This window comes from Stenella coeruleoalba (genome assembly GCF_951394435.1).
Source record: "Stenella coeruleoalba genome assembly, chromosome: 11".
NCBI lineage: Eukaryota > Metazoa > Chordata > Mammalia > Artiodactyla > Delphinidae > Stenella > Stenella coeruleoalba.
The window spans coordinates 62685058-62698999 of NC_137157.1; the positions used below are offsets into that span (position 1 = coordinate 62685058).

At 40.4% G+C, this 13942-nt stretch overlaps 1 protein-coding gene across 3 annotated transcripts in view; it reads left to right on the forward strand.

Annotated features, from left to right (window-relative positions):
• Positions 1-13942, forward strand: part of LIMA1 (LIM domain and actin binding 1) — an 83310-nt gene that overhangs the window by 44393 nt on the left and 24975 nt on the right. For all 3 annotated transcript variants that reach the window (XM_079935881.1, XM_079935882.1, XM_079935883.1), the window contains one exon: positions 6144-6608. In XM_079935881.1, coding sequence (XP_079792007.1) covers positions 6144-6608 — 465 coding nt within the window. The remainder of the gene's footprint in view (positions 1-6143; positions 6609-13942) is intronic.

Here is a 13942-nt window from a genome sequence, read left to right on the forward strand (position 1 = left end):
TAATATATCATATATAATTTTTTTAATTGATTATTTTAGTTTTGGCCGTGTTGGGTCTTCGTTGCTGTGCACGGGCTTTCTCTAGCTGCGGTGAGCGGGGGCTACTCTTCGTTGTGGCGCGCAGGCTTCTCATTGCGGTGGCTTCTCTTGTTGCGGAGCGTGGGCTCTAGCCGTGTGGGCTCAGTAGTTGCAGCATGCAGGCTCAGTAGTTGCGGCTAGCAGGCTGTAGAGCACAAGTTCAGTACTTGTGGCACACGGGCTTAGTTGCTCCAACGGCATGTAGGATCTTCCTGGACCGGGGCTCGAACCCGTGTCCCCTGCATTGGCAGGTGGACTCAACCACTGTGCTACCAGGGAAGTCCTCGTATATGATATATGATATTATACTATGTGGTTAAGATTTTGTGTAACGTGGAAAGGTCTTAAAAGCACATTAATTATTAAAGCAAGGTGCAGAATAGTAACTATAGTATGATTTTGTAGAAAAACATTGCAGATAGTGTATAAAAATAAGGAAAAAATTGAGAGCATGTGCACCAAACTGTTGGCAGTGGATATCTTGGCTGGGAGGAATGGGGGAGTCAAATAGGGAAAATTAAAGCATATATTCAAGGCAAATATACATTCTTATATTGACTATGACTTCCCCCCCAATAAGTTTTGGGGTTTTTAAATTAATTTATTTTATTTTTGGCTGCGTTGGGTCTTCGTTGCTGCGTGCGGGCTTTCTCTAGTTGCGGCAAGTGCGGGCTACTCTTTGTTGCGGTGCGCGGGCTTCTCATTGTGGTGGCTCCTTTTGTTGCAGAGCATGGGCTCTAGGCACACGGGCTTCAGTAGTTGCAGCATGCTGGCTCAGTAGTTGTGGCTCGCGGGCTCTAGAGCGCAGGCTCAGTAGTTGTGGCGCACAGGCTTAGTTGCTCTGCCGCATGTGGGATCTTCCTGGACCAGGGCTCGAACCCACGTGCCCTGCATTGGCAGGCGGATTCTTAACCACTGTGCCACTGGGGAAGCCCTCCCCCCCCAATAAGTTTTTTAAATTACTTTTGTAATTGAGAAAAGTAATAAGTTAAAAATAAGATAATGGGGGCTTCCCTGGTGGCGCAGTGGTTGAGAGTCCGCCTGCTGATGCAGGGGACATGGATTCGTGCCCCGGTCCGGGAGGATCCCACATGCCGCGGAGCGGCTGGGCCCGTGGGCCATGGCCGCTGAGCCTGCACGTCTGGAGCCTGTGCTCCACAGTGGGAGAGGCCACAGCAGTGAGAGGCCCACGTACTGCAAAAAAAAAAAAAAAGATAATGAAGTAATTGATGATCCTGATTGGTGCTACTTCAGAAGTGTTTTGGTAGTAGAATTAGAGGGAATGGAAAGTAGTCAAGTGGAAATAGCAATTACACAAGACTGTGCTTTCAACACTCTTAACTGTGAAATGTGGGAGGGAGACAGCAATAGCTGGAAGAAGACAAAGTTGAAGGATGGTTCTTTTTTTTAACAAATTTTTTATTTTAAAATAATTTTGGATTTACAGTAGAGTTATTAAGATAGTACAGAGAGCTCCCGTGCACCTCCACCTAGCCTCCTCTAATGTTAACATCTTCTATAACTGTGCTACATTTATAAAACCTGAGAAATTAACATCAGTACAATGCTATCAGCTAAACCACAGACTTTATTCAAATCTTACCAGTTTTTCCATTAATGACAGACAGTTGCTTTTAAGATCCACCAGACTTGTAAGAGACCTAATTTGTCTCCTGAAGAATAGGGAGAAATGTACATATAAATTTACAGAGGTGACTCTCCAGGTGAAAGAGTACTCACCTGAATACTCCAGGTGAAAGAATATTCATGGAAAGCAAGGTAGAGAAACATTCAGGAGCAAGTGGGTAAATTTGTTCCTTTAGCAAATACTAGGATCAGGTTACATGATCGCTTGGATTCCCAGAAATTCAGCCCTCCTTTTCTCTTCCTCTTCCACTTGCATCTAGGACACAGAAACACAGACCATTAATACGACCATCAGTTATATTTTCAGGTTCCTTTTAAGCATGGGATGTGCCACTTCTTGAAATCTGTGCTGTTTGGGCATTCATCTCCATAATGACTGGCTACCACTTTTCTGAGAAGCTCTTAGCCTAGGAATTTATTCCCTTCCTTGGAGTCTGTACATCCAGGTAGTCCGTGTTTCTAGCCCCACTGCTGTATCCTACCAAGTATCCTCCTGCTTTTAAGATGAAGATTCCCCTGCCAAGATTTCAATGTTAAAGCTCATTTGACCCAGCCTCTTGATTTTGTGGGTGGAATAACAGACCCAAAGAGAGGAAGGGACTTATCTAAGGCCCTTTCCAAGTTGAATGCTCCTGCAGAAAGGACACTGCGTTGCATCTCCTGAGTGTGTCTGATCCGGATTTAGGCAGCCGGTTATGGTCCAGAGTCAATGTCTGCAGAGATTCTCAGCCTTGCTGGATAGGATGAGCAGCATGCTGGATGTCACCTTGAAAAGGAGGATGTGGTAGTCCAGCAACCAATGGGGCCCTTGAAAACTTGTACCCTCCTTGACTTCCCACTGCCTTATTCTAGGAAAATACTTGGGAAAAAGTTAAAACCCTGACACAAATGACATCGACTAAAATTTCACCTTATTTTGTAGCCCCCGTCCCCCGCCCCAGCCCTACTCTGAAACAGTAGGCACTGTAGAGAGAGTAGAAACAACAGTAAGTGACTGGAACCCAAGTTCAGGATTTGAGAGATGACTGGCTACTGCGGTTGATCACCGTTGTGAGGTATGGCTGGGGAGTGGGGAGGGCCACTCATTTAACAATAGTCACCGCTCCTGGTCAAATACTACATTATGTGCTTTAATATAATCTCATTTATCCTCCACAGTAGCCCTGTATGGAAGTTTCCAGAAATTAAGAAACTTGCCCAGGGTCATTTGGCTGGATGGAGCTGGATTATATAAGTAATGCATGTTCATTGTAGGAAATACAGATACTATACATAAAATAGATAAGTAACAGGGACTTCCTGTATAACACAGGGAATTACACTCAGTGTCTTGTAATAACCTGTAATGGAATATAATCTGAAAAAAAAATCACTGAATCACTTTGCTGTACACCTGAAACTAGCACAATATTGTGAATCAACTATACTTCAATTAAAAATTAATTAAAAAGAAAATACAGATAGAGAAAGAGAAGAAAATGTAAGTGGCCCATGATCCACTATCCAATGATAACCCAGGCTAACTCAGTCCAGTACTCTTTTCATTGTGCTGCCCGGTCTGCTTTCAGCTCTAGCTTTTGTTCTGTGCCTTCTTCCTTCTCTTTCTTCCCCAGAAAGACTGTAGCTACTGCTTCTGCCCCATCTTTGCTTGCCTCAAGCTCTAAAGGCCTGGAAAGCTGGCATGACCTGGGTGGTGCTGCCAGGAGTGATGGCAAGTTCTGGGGCCTTTAATGCTGTCCGACCTTACAGCGCTACCCCTCCCCTACTTGTCCCCACCCCAGCACTTTTGAACTTGTATCCTTAAGAACTCCTTTTAATAAAAGAGCACATTCACGCCTCTGTTAAGATGCCCCGCTAAGGGATGTCCTCCACCCAGGTCCTTGTTTGGGACATTGCTGGTACTCCGTCACACAAATCCCTCTCTTCCAGGTCATGACAAGTAAAGTAGAGATGACAGCTTTCAAGCTGTTTACAAGTAACATCAAAATTATTTGATATTCCATAGAACCTTTTTCTTGTGATATGAAGACGATGCATAATTTTATTTTTGTATTCATTTTTATTACACAATTAAAGCACATTTATCCTAAAAAGAAAAAGAAGAAGAAAATACAAATGCCCGTGTCAACCTGTTAACATCCTGATGTCTTTTCTTCTGGACTACTTTTCTATGTTTATATTTAGAAACATATATGTGTATTATAAAATGTGATCATGCTGTCTTTTTTTTTTTTTTTTTTTTTTAATATTTGGCCGCGACTTGGGGGATCTTAGTTCCCCGACCAGGGATTGAATCCAGGCCCAGGCCCACAACAGTGAAAGCTCCAAGTCCTAACACTGGACTGCCAGGGAATTCCCCATGCTGTGTTTTTTTTTTTGTTTTTCTTTTAAGTTTATTTTTAATTTTATTATTATTTGTTTTAATTTTTGGCTGCGTTGGGTCTTTGTTGCTGCATGTGGGCTTTTTCTGGTTGAGGCTAGCGGGGGCTACTCTTTGCGGTGCGCAGGCTTCTCGTTGTGGTGGCTTCTCTTGTTGCGGAGCATGGGCTCTAGGAGCGCTGGCTTCAGTAGTTATAGCACGCAGGCTCAGTAGTTGCGGTGCGTGGGCTTAGTTGCTCCACTGCGTGTGGGATCTTCTAGGACCAGGGATTGAAACCGTGTCCCCTGCATTGTCAGGTGGATTCTTAACCACTGCGCCACCAGGAAAGCCCCCCATGATGTCTTATAATTAGCTTTATTCACTCAAAAGTATCTTATGAGCATCTTTGCATGTCAATAAATATACTTCGATCACATGATATGTCTCTGAAAAAAGTAGTGTCCAGTTACCAAGGCAAAATGCCACTTTGATTCTCAAGGCTCCTGTTTAGGCAGGGCAGAGCAGGTGAAGTTGGAGACCCAGATGACTCATCCATTGTGTCTCAGGAGGGTGCACAGAGCCAAGAGTGCTTCTGGCAGTTAAGGTAGCACCAGCTTTTAAATTTTCTCTTTTCCAACAAGAAAACTTTTCTTGCTGCTTAAATTTCTGGTCCATACATGCTTCCCCCAATGAAGCATCTTGTCAGCTAAGATTTAAACACAAATATCAAGCAGTTGTTCTTCTGTAACTTTCTTTTTTCCATGCCTTGGTCCTACTTGATGAAGTGGCTCTCAGAGTGTATTCAGAAGAGTAATAGGGTGAGAGACTTAATTCCCAATATAGCTGCTAATCCTGTTTAATACCCCAGAGTCTTTCAGTCCTAGGTGGTTTGTCCTTTCTTAGTTGAAAGACCGGTGAGCCACAGGCTGCAGGAATGGAGGGCAAGAAGGTACTGGAGTTTGTGATTTGTTGGGAAGGTGCTGCTGCTTAATTTATTTAGGAGTGCTTTCAGAGTCCGGGACATTGAATTTTACTTCACCCAGCATGTCTCCTCTATTACTGCGGAACAACGTTGACACTTTCCAGGTTGTTTTCAATCTGTCTTATATGTACAAATTAATTCCAGTTTGACCCACGCAAAAGAGAACTGTCTTAGATGTGTAAATGTGTGTCCTTCCATCAAGAGAGGGGGTGGTAGTAGTGTTTCATATGAAGCCTGGGTATTTTTCAACCAAAGGATCTGGAAAATAGTGAATTTTCTGAAAACTGAGGATTTATACATGGACAAACATGTAGAGAAGTACAGGGGGGGAAAAGGATTAGGTTCTTATGTAAAAAATAAAATTTGATTGTTCATGTAAATCATGTCGGATATGATGAAATATACATGTAAAAGTCTGGTGGCTGCTTTAAATTTCCACAAAGAGTTTCAATTCTTGATGCTACTGTCCACAATTATTGGTATTGTGTAGTTTAAGCTATACTGCATCTTTGTCTCATTTAGAAGAAAAAAACCCAGCCAGGATGTGATTTTGTGGCACGTAATGATGAACTTTTTTTTTTTTAACATCTTTATTGGGGTATAATTGCTTTACAATGGTGTGCTAGTTTCTGCTTTATAACAAAGTGAATCAGTTATACATATACATATGTTCCCATATCTCAGTGATGAACTTTTATTAATGCATATTTACAGGGTTTAAAGTAACTGGTATTTTGCTTTTTCTTTCTGTTTTCCCCATTAATCTCTGGATAAAAATCCCTTGTCTCCAATGTAACTATCATTAGATCTGAGCTCTCCTTTCTTCTCATTTTGTCCTTATAAGGCTATCCTGTTTTATCACTTCCTGCTTTAGCTCCTGACTTTTTCTCTCTTCCCCTCTCCCTCTCTTGCGGTGGATGCTTTCTCCATGTGGCAGGGCTGTAACTGTTCACAGCTGTCTGAAACGACAGTGGACCGGGAGCAGCTTGGAGTTTTAACTTTCATTTTACAAAGAACAGCATGTTTGAATGTTTCAGCAGGCAAGTTATAACTGGCATTCACTTTTTGTTCTTCTAGAACACTGAAAATCTCCCCCAGCACTTTAGAAGGGGGAACCTGACCGTGTTAAAGAAGAAGTGGGAGAACCCAGTGCTGGGAGCAGACTCTCTCCCAGACTCCGTGCGAAACAGCAGCACCGAGGTCAGGCATAGAGGCGACCCTCCTCCCGCTGAAGTGGCAAACAGCTCTGCCTCTGGGGTCGAGGCTGACCAAGAGGAACGAGTCCACCCCAGACCTAGAATCAAATCGCCTCCTGAAGCTCTTATTCAGTATCCGTACCCCCGCATCGAGGACAGTGAGCATCTTAAAGACCAATCAGCAGAAAGTAAAAAAATGGAAAATTGTCTGGGAGAATCCAGGCATGAAGTAGGAAAACCCGAAATAAGTGAAAATGCAGAAGCTGCAAACAAAATAGAGAAATACAATGTTCCGCTGAACAGGCTTAAGATGATGTTTGAGAAAGGTGAACCAACTCAAACCAAGGTAAGGACTGGGTGGGTTTAAAGCTTGAAAAAGCCAATTCAAGTAGCTAAACAAAGCTGTTTTTCTAGTCTAGACGGTTTGTGTAATGGTGAGTATGTGGTCAGTATGTTTTTTGATTCAAGTTAGACGAGTAGTTAATAAAAAGTCTCAAATGAATTATTTACAGAGATGCTAAGATTTGTGAGTGTGACCCAATTTCACGTGAAATCAAGTGCACACTGGGATTCAGGTCAATATCGAGAAATGAAGAGTTTGATGCTGATTGGGTTATGTGTTTTTGTATGCTTGCCCTTTTAATTTGTCTTCCTGTGCCTTTTGTCATTTGTAGCTTTGGGGGGTGGAATTACTGCTGAATCTCTCTCTGCCTGGACACAGCTGCAGGCTGAGTGTTAAGGCCAGAGTTTAACATTAAGACTGAGGTTTAGTTGTCTCCTTGCTAGCTGAATCCTTTCTCTTCTCAACTTCCTCATCTGTGCCTTCCAACAAATGTTTTCTATCAGCTAAAATCCTATCCCAGGAAAAATCAATGAAGATAGCCAGACTAGCCGCAGCCTTCAGGAGTTTTGACTTGCAAATACAGAGGGTTGCATTTTCCTACAACTGCTAATGAAACTTGATCCTTCATGTGGAGTGCAGACCAGGTCCCCAGAGGGAATTACTTAACTAGAAAATGAGTTACATATGCTGGTGACTTATAACACAATCCAGGGGCCGCAGAGCTGGTAAATTTTTCCAGTTTTCTCATACTTTCCTGCATATCTGGCTTTGTACATGGGGTTGGTTTGTTACAACAGTCATTATAATGAAATAAACAGATCTGATGGGGAGCAAAGCCCTCATTTACTCTAGATTCCGTTTAGATGGGAAAGCAGATTTTTTTCAGCTAAGTATTGGCCCAAATTTCTACATTTGTGAAGTAATGGTATGAAGCATTTCTTCTGAGGTAAAAATTAGATAACTTATCCTAGAATCCTCAGTTATGTTTGGTGTGATGTAGCCATCTCATCTTGTATCTTGCGGTGCCTGTTACTTTTCTACCTGGAAAAATTCTTTAGTGTTCAGCGATCATCTGTTTGAGGATGTATCAATAGAAAGAATTTTTAAAGATTTGCAAAGCTAGAACCCTTTTCTCTGCATGAGTTTTTACTCTGTTTTAACACTGAAACCAGTTGGCAAGAGATGTAACCACAAAGCATTTTATGACTTTTCTTAAACTCTCATCTCTCTCAATTTTGAGTCCTCTAGGCCTGCCAACTCCCTCTTTCCCCTTTATGGTCTTAATAAAAATAAAAAAAAAAAACTTTAAAAAATTTAAATGGGAAGAAGAATTTTAAATGGAGGGAAAAAATGTCAGAAATCCTAAATAGAGAGGAAGGGTCTTTGTTGTGAGTCAAAGCACCATTGTAAGTCTCCTCCTCTCAGACCCTGTTAGGGGCAGGATGGCTGATGTCATGGCAGCACACACAATGTAGATTCAGTGCAAAAGGCTGGTACATGTCAAAACTGGCCCAAGGTAGGAAATGATTGGGACTGCAGCAAACAAAATGCTGATTATGTGTAAGGATCTGGTGAGAGACTTTTTTCTTGTAAATGTCTAGTGAAAGATGGGCCAGAATAAGCCTGTCTCTTTGTGGCTGGTCAAAGCAGAGAAAAAAATTCTCATATAAAGAAAGGTCCTACCAGCTCAGACTGGCACTCAGCCTGATTGCTAACGGTCTAAGAAGATGGAGGGGTTCTAAGATTGACCTGGGCTTTTTTTTTGGGTGGAGGTACTTTTTAAACTTCCTGATTAAATAGTCATTTGTCGTTTAATGGACTGCTTAGGGAATGTAAAACACAACTGCCCTTGGTTTTATAGCTGCTTCTAAATAAGCATCATTACCCATTTTGGAAACAGTCTAGATTACTTTAAAAATGTTTGTCTAGTATTTCAGTAAAACTGTTTAAAAAAAAGTTTTGTCTACCTTAGTTTAATGAATAACTAATCAGTTTGAAACTAGGTTATGGTTATTGTTATCATAATTTCAGCTTTAATATGGATAAGGCTTTAATCAGGAAGTTACATAATTGGATCTTTGGAAGGAAGCTCTGAGAAATATGGTGGAGACACTAGCAGTCCTTTTCGGAGCAAGAGTATACAAGTAAGAATGATTACCTCAGAGCTAAAAATTTAGTACTTCTGTGAGACAAAGGCATATATTAGGTACAAATCATGTGAATCTTTGTCTCCATAATAGAATTTTAAAGAACTGGACTAAATCTCAACTAACTAGCTGAGCAGGGTCAGGGAGCACATAGATAATGGAAATGCATGATCTAAATCTTTTATCTCCTAAATCTTTTTATCAGAGTTATTTACAGGAGGCCAAGTTAATTGGCTTGAGTTCTACTTTTCTTAGTCGCTCTTGCTCCCTTTTGTCTGAGATGGTTTCTGTTCTTGTCCACTTTTCTTCCTGATCTCTTCTCTGCAGTCCTGTTTTTTTCTCCCTCCCTGTGTAGTCTCATCTCTTTCCAGGACTCCAAGAGACGTATCCCAAAACTAGATTCTAATCTTGAATTCTTAACCCAAGCTTCAGCCCCAATTTTGTGGTTGCCTGCCGGATCACACATCTCTTTGTGAATATCCCTTAAGCACTCAAATTCAAGAAGGCTAAAAAAGAATCCATTATCTTTCCAACCAAAACCCGCGCTACCCCTGGTGTCCCTTAGTGCATCACCATTCACCACATCTCCTGGTCTGTAAAGCTTGGGATCAGTTCTTCTCTGTGCCTGCCTCTTCTCAGTCAGTCACTTACTAAGCCATCTACATAAGTCTACACATCTCTCAAGTATGGGCCATTCTCTCCAGGAGGTCCCACATTTACTTCTATGGTTTAGCCTTATTACATCTTGCCTTGTGGTATTGCTGCAACCTTTCCTATTAGCCTCTCATTTTTTTCTTCCCTTCCATCCTCCACACTGTTGCTATTTATTTTTCTAAGCATAGTTGTAAATTACGTTATTCCCTTGATCAGAAACTTTGGATGTCTCAGAATTAATCCATATTTAATATTTGGGTCTTCTACAGTCTGAGCTCAACCTACCTTTCCAGTCTCATAGCCAATCTTATACTCAAACCCTGGATTATTCCTCATTTTAAATCAGTCATATCTTTCCCCTAATTTCTACCTCTTGAAATCTTACTCCTCAAGGTCTAGGAAGACTGTGAGACCTACCTCAGTTTTTTCCCAGATGAAATTACCTTCACCCTCCTGTAGAATTTTCTTTTTACTTCTCTTTGGTCACTTATATCATGCTTTCTTTAATAGTCATGTATGAATTTGTACACTCCCCAGTCTATAATTCTTTCAAAGTAATGATGCTTTTGTCTCCCAGTGGTCAGCACAATGACTTGGCTCATAGTGTCTATTTAGTAAAAAGGAGAAAAGAAGCTTAGAACTCAAATAACTTATAAATAATGAGAACTGATTAAAGGCTGTTCCTCACTTATCCTCTACCTTTGGTGAATAGATAGGTTATTCTGGTCAGATGTTTTAGTCGAACATGATACTTCTAATTCCTATGAGCAAATGAGCAGTGGATGGATGAATGTAACCTATAAGTTATGAGGAAAAAGAAGCCCCCCTCCCACCCCCCAGTGACATACATTGCATGTGGCTTAGCATCCCTAGCTCCATGTGTATGTTGATCTGGGTTTTACGTAGCCAGAGTAACTATTCCGGGCATTCTTTTATGAGAAAACTGGTCAAGCAGTTATAACCAATATTCAGTTATCATCATGTTGACATTTGAATCCATAATCTTCAAAGGCCTTGATGCAGTTATTCAAATCACCAAACAATGTAGGGACAGGCTCCTTAAGTCTCAATTCTTTCTGGTTGGTTCCTAACTTATCTGGTTCACACAAATCCTTGGAAAGGAGAATACAGACCAAATATTTGGAAGGTGTATTTCTACCTTCATCACCTATTTAAAGTATTGTCTTTTGCTTGGGTCAGGATTAAACCTATATATATATATATATATACCACATCTTTTTTATCCATTCATCTGTTGATGAACTCTTAAGTTCTCAGTGTTATTTTGACCTCTCTGTTAGCGGTACATTTCTTGTAAAGACCTCCTACTCGTATAAATTAAGTTTTATTTACCTAGTTAGTAACTCTGAGTAAACCTTTGGTCTTTTGTGGTAAGACAATAATGGATCCAGATATAAAGATGCCAGTCAGGGAATCGTGATCTTTCTGTTTGTTGCCCTAAATGGCTGTCTTTGATATGTCAGTTAGAGACCAGTCATCTCTTTTCTGCTTATTTTCATGCCAGTTAACTACTTACTGGTTTCTATCCAGTTCCATTAAAATAAAATATGTTGAAAAGTAATATCAGGAGACTGGAATATTCTCTAAGCATTGGTTGGCTACATTAGAGTTCGTAGGGGCCAGAAAGACATCATTTGCCCCACAAAATCACCTTTTCTTTCTGCTACTGGACTCACTCCTGGATTAAACAACATAGGTGTGTATCCAGATAAATTGATTAGTCATTTCCTTTAGCCTTCTAATTCATTAAGGAGTTACAATGAGTGAGAAATCCCTATCAAGATCGTTGACAGAAATCCTAGAACTATAAGTGATTGTAAAATGTTATTTAATTCAGCTCATTGTTCGCAGGATATTAAAATCCCTATTTTACAGATGGAAACAGCTGACGTCAGAGAAATTAACTGATATGCCCGATGTCATGTGGCTAATTAATATCAGAACAAGAACTGAAATTGCGTAGTACCCCTTCTACCATAAACACTATCTTCATGGATATTATAATAGCTATTTATTAGATAAAAACATCTGGCCTTACGTATTTTTGAAATCTAAGGAAACCAGGAAAGAATTAAAACATATTAACAGCTGTCTTCTCAAAGACTTTAGCTTTCTATCTGTCCTCTTCCTACGTTTTATAGTCTTTTTACTGAGTAAAAAACATCAGGGCAATGAAGAGAATACACTGGAATGCAAGAGATTTGTACTGAAACTCTTGAGTTAGAAGCTTGTGAGTTTGGGAGGTTTGTTTTTCTTATATAAATTAGTCATCTGAACACACACACACACACACACACACACACACACACACACACACCACAGTAAACCAGAAAAGGCCAAGTAAGCCTGGAAAAAAGAGTAACCTTTATCAGTTGTGCACAATGGTATCCTTATCGTTGCATAACTAGATTTTACATGGTTTTAGGTACTGTGTGCTCACTGTTTTGTGTGCTTTATCTTTGGTTTGGTCTTTTTTATATAGACCTTCCTTTGTATCTTCCTAGTTCATGTAGTTATCCTTTTATGGCAATATGTTACTTCATTATACTTTCTTTCTTTTGCGGTACACGGGCCTCTCACCACCGTGGCCTCTCCAGCCGCGGAGCACAGGCTCCGGACGCGCAGGCTCAGCGGCCATGGCTCACGAGCCCAGCCGCTCCGCGGCATGTGGGATCTTCCCGGACCGGGGCACGAACCCGCGTCCCCTGCATCGGCAGGCTGACTGTCAACCACCGCGCCACCAGGGAAGCCCCATTATACTTTTTAATCATTCCCCAGTAATTAGATTCTCTTCCAGCCTAATAAAAAAGCTCTAAGCATCTTGGCAGAAACATTTTATTTTTAGTTATGGGGGGGCTATATTACTGAATGATGTTACCGTGGTCAAAAGACATAATTCTGTAACACTGCTAGCACAATCTAAGGGCATATTTAATTCCCCAGCAGTTCCTCATCAGCATTTGGTTTTATCATTCTTATCTATTTATATTAATTTAAAAATATGAAGTATTACCTCTCCTTCTTTTCTTTTCTTCCTAATTGTAAGAGTAATACATAATTTTTATAGAACACTTAGAAATACAAAATATGGGCGTTCCCTGGTGATCTAGTGGTTAGGATTCGGGGGGTTTTCTCTGCCATGCGCGGGTTCAGTCTGGTTGGGGAACTGAGATCCCGCAAGCCGCACAGTGCAACCAAAAAAATATATATATATATATATTTATTTATACATATATGTATGTGTATATATATATACACACACACATATATATGGAGAGAGAGAGAGAAATCCCCCTGCCTGGAGATAAGTGCTCCTTCTGTGTGTATTTTGTACTTCAATGAGCTGTATTTTTTCTGCGAGGGTCCCTGGAGAAGGAAATGTTTCTCTCTCAGTATTTTGAGAAATTAAGGCCAGATTTTATCTACACCATATGATCTCCATGCATAGTTCAGCAAAGTCCCATTTTTCCCTAAAAGTCATTCTTCCTCCACGCTTGACTTCGGAGGGATGAGAGAGTCTGGAGGAAGGTCAAAGTTGAATGGTTGAAGGAAATGGCTCTCAGTAAATTAAAGTGTTGAGAATCAACTTTTAAAGAGAATTTTTCCTGAAAATAAGCATACACAGGACAGGAAATCCTGCTTTTTACTTGACATTTGGGACCTAAATTACTTTATTTCTTAAAGAAAACTTTGCAGAGAAAAGAAATTCTACAGACTACTGGCTAAAAGCCCCAGACTATTATTTTCTTACCGGTAAATGTTGATGCATTTGGTTTATGGATTCAATGAAAATATTTAAGGGGTGGTCACACTAATGAGAGTTGCTGCAGTCAGCTGACAGGAAGGAGGACTTGTGGGGTGGGGTGAGGCCAAGCCTTAGGAAATTCCAGAAAGTCTTAAAGTGTCTTATCTTTTCTCTCTTAACAGATTATGATGATTAAGGCTGCCTCAGGCATCTGAATAAAAAAGATTGAAATGTAATAAAAATGTGTTACAGAAGAGTATTTCAGTATCAGAATTCCTGGTGTTTGGTTTTTTCTTTTCTTTTCTTTTCTTTTTGTGCTCCTTTACTTTCCTTGAGAAATATTGGAGGAAACCCCACCTTTTTCCTGAACCTCAGATTACCACTTGTAAAATGAGGATCAAAAATGAATAGTAAATGAATTTGAGATCTTGGGGTTTTTTTTTTTTTTTTTTGAAGTATAGTTGCTTTACAGTATTGTGTTCATTTCAGGTATACTGGGATCTTGTCATTCTTTATATTTGAGTGGTTTGGAGGTGGAAAGGTATTAAAAGAAATGCATAGTGCTTCACCCGGGAGCTCATTAAAAGCCATCTAATCTCCGAGCTGTATTCCTCCTCAGAACCAGTGTCAGTATAGCTTTGATTTCCAGAGACATTTTTCTGTTTTTCTCTAAGACCAAAAGACTTTGCAGATTCACTTTTTTAATAGTTGAAAGAAAATAATTCAGAGTATTGAACCCTCATGAATTCTTTGGGGGGGGAAATGGCTAT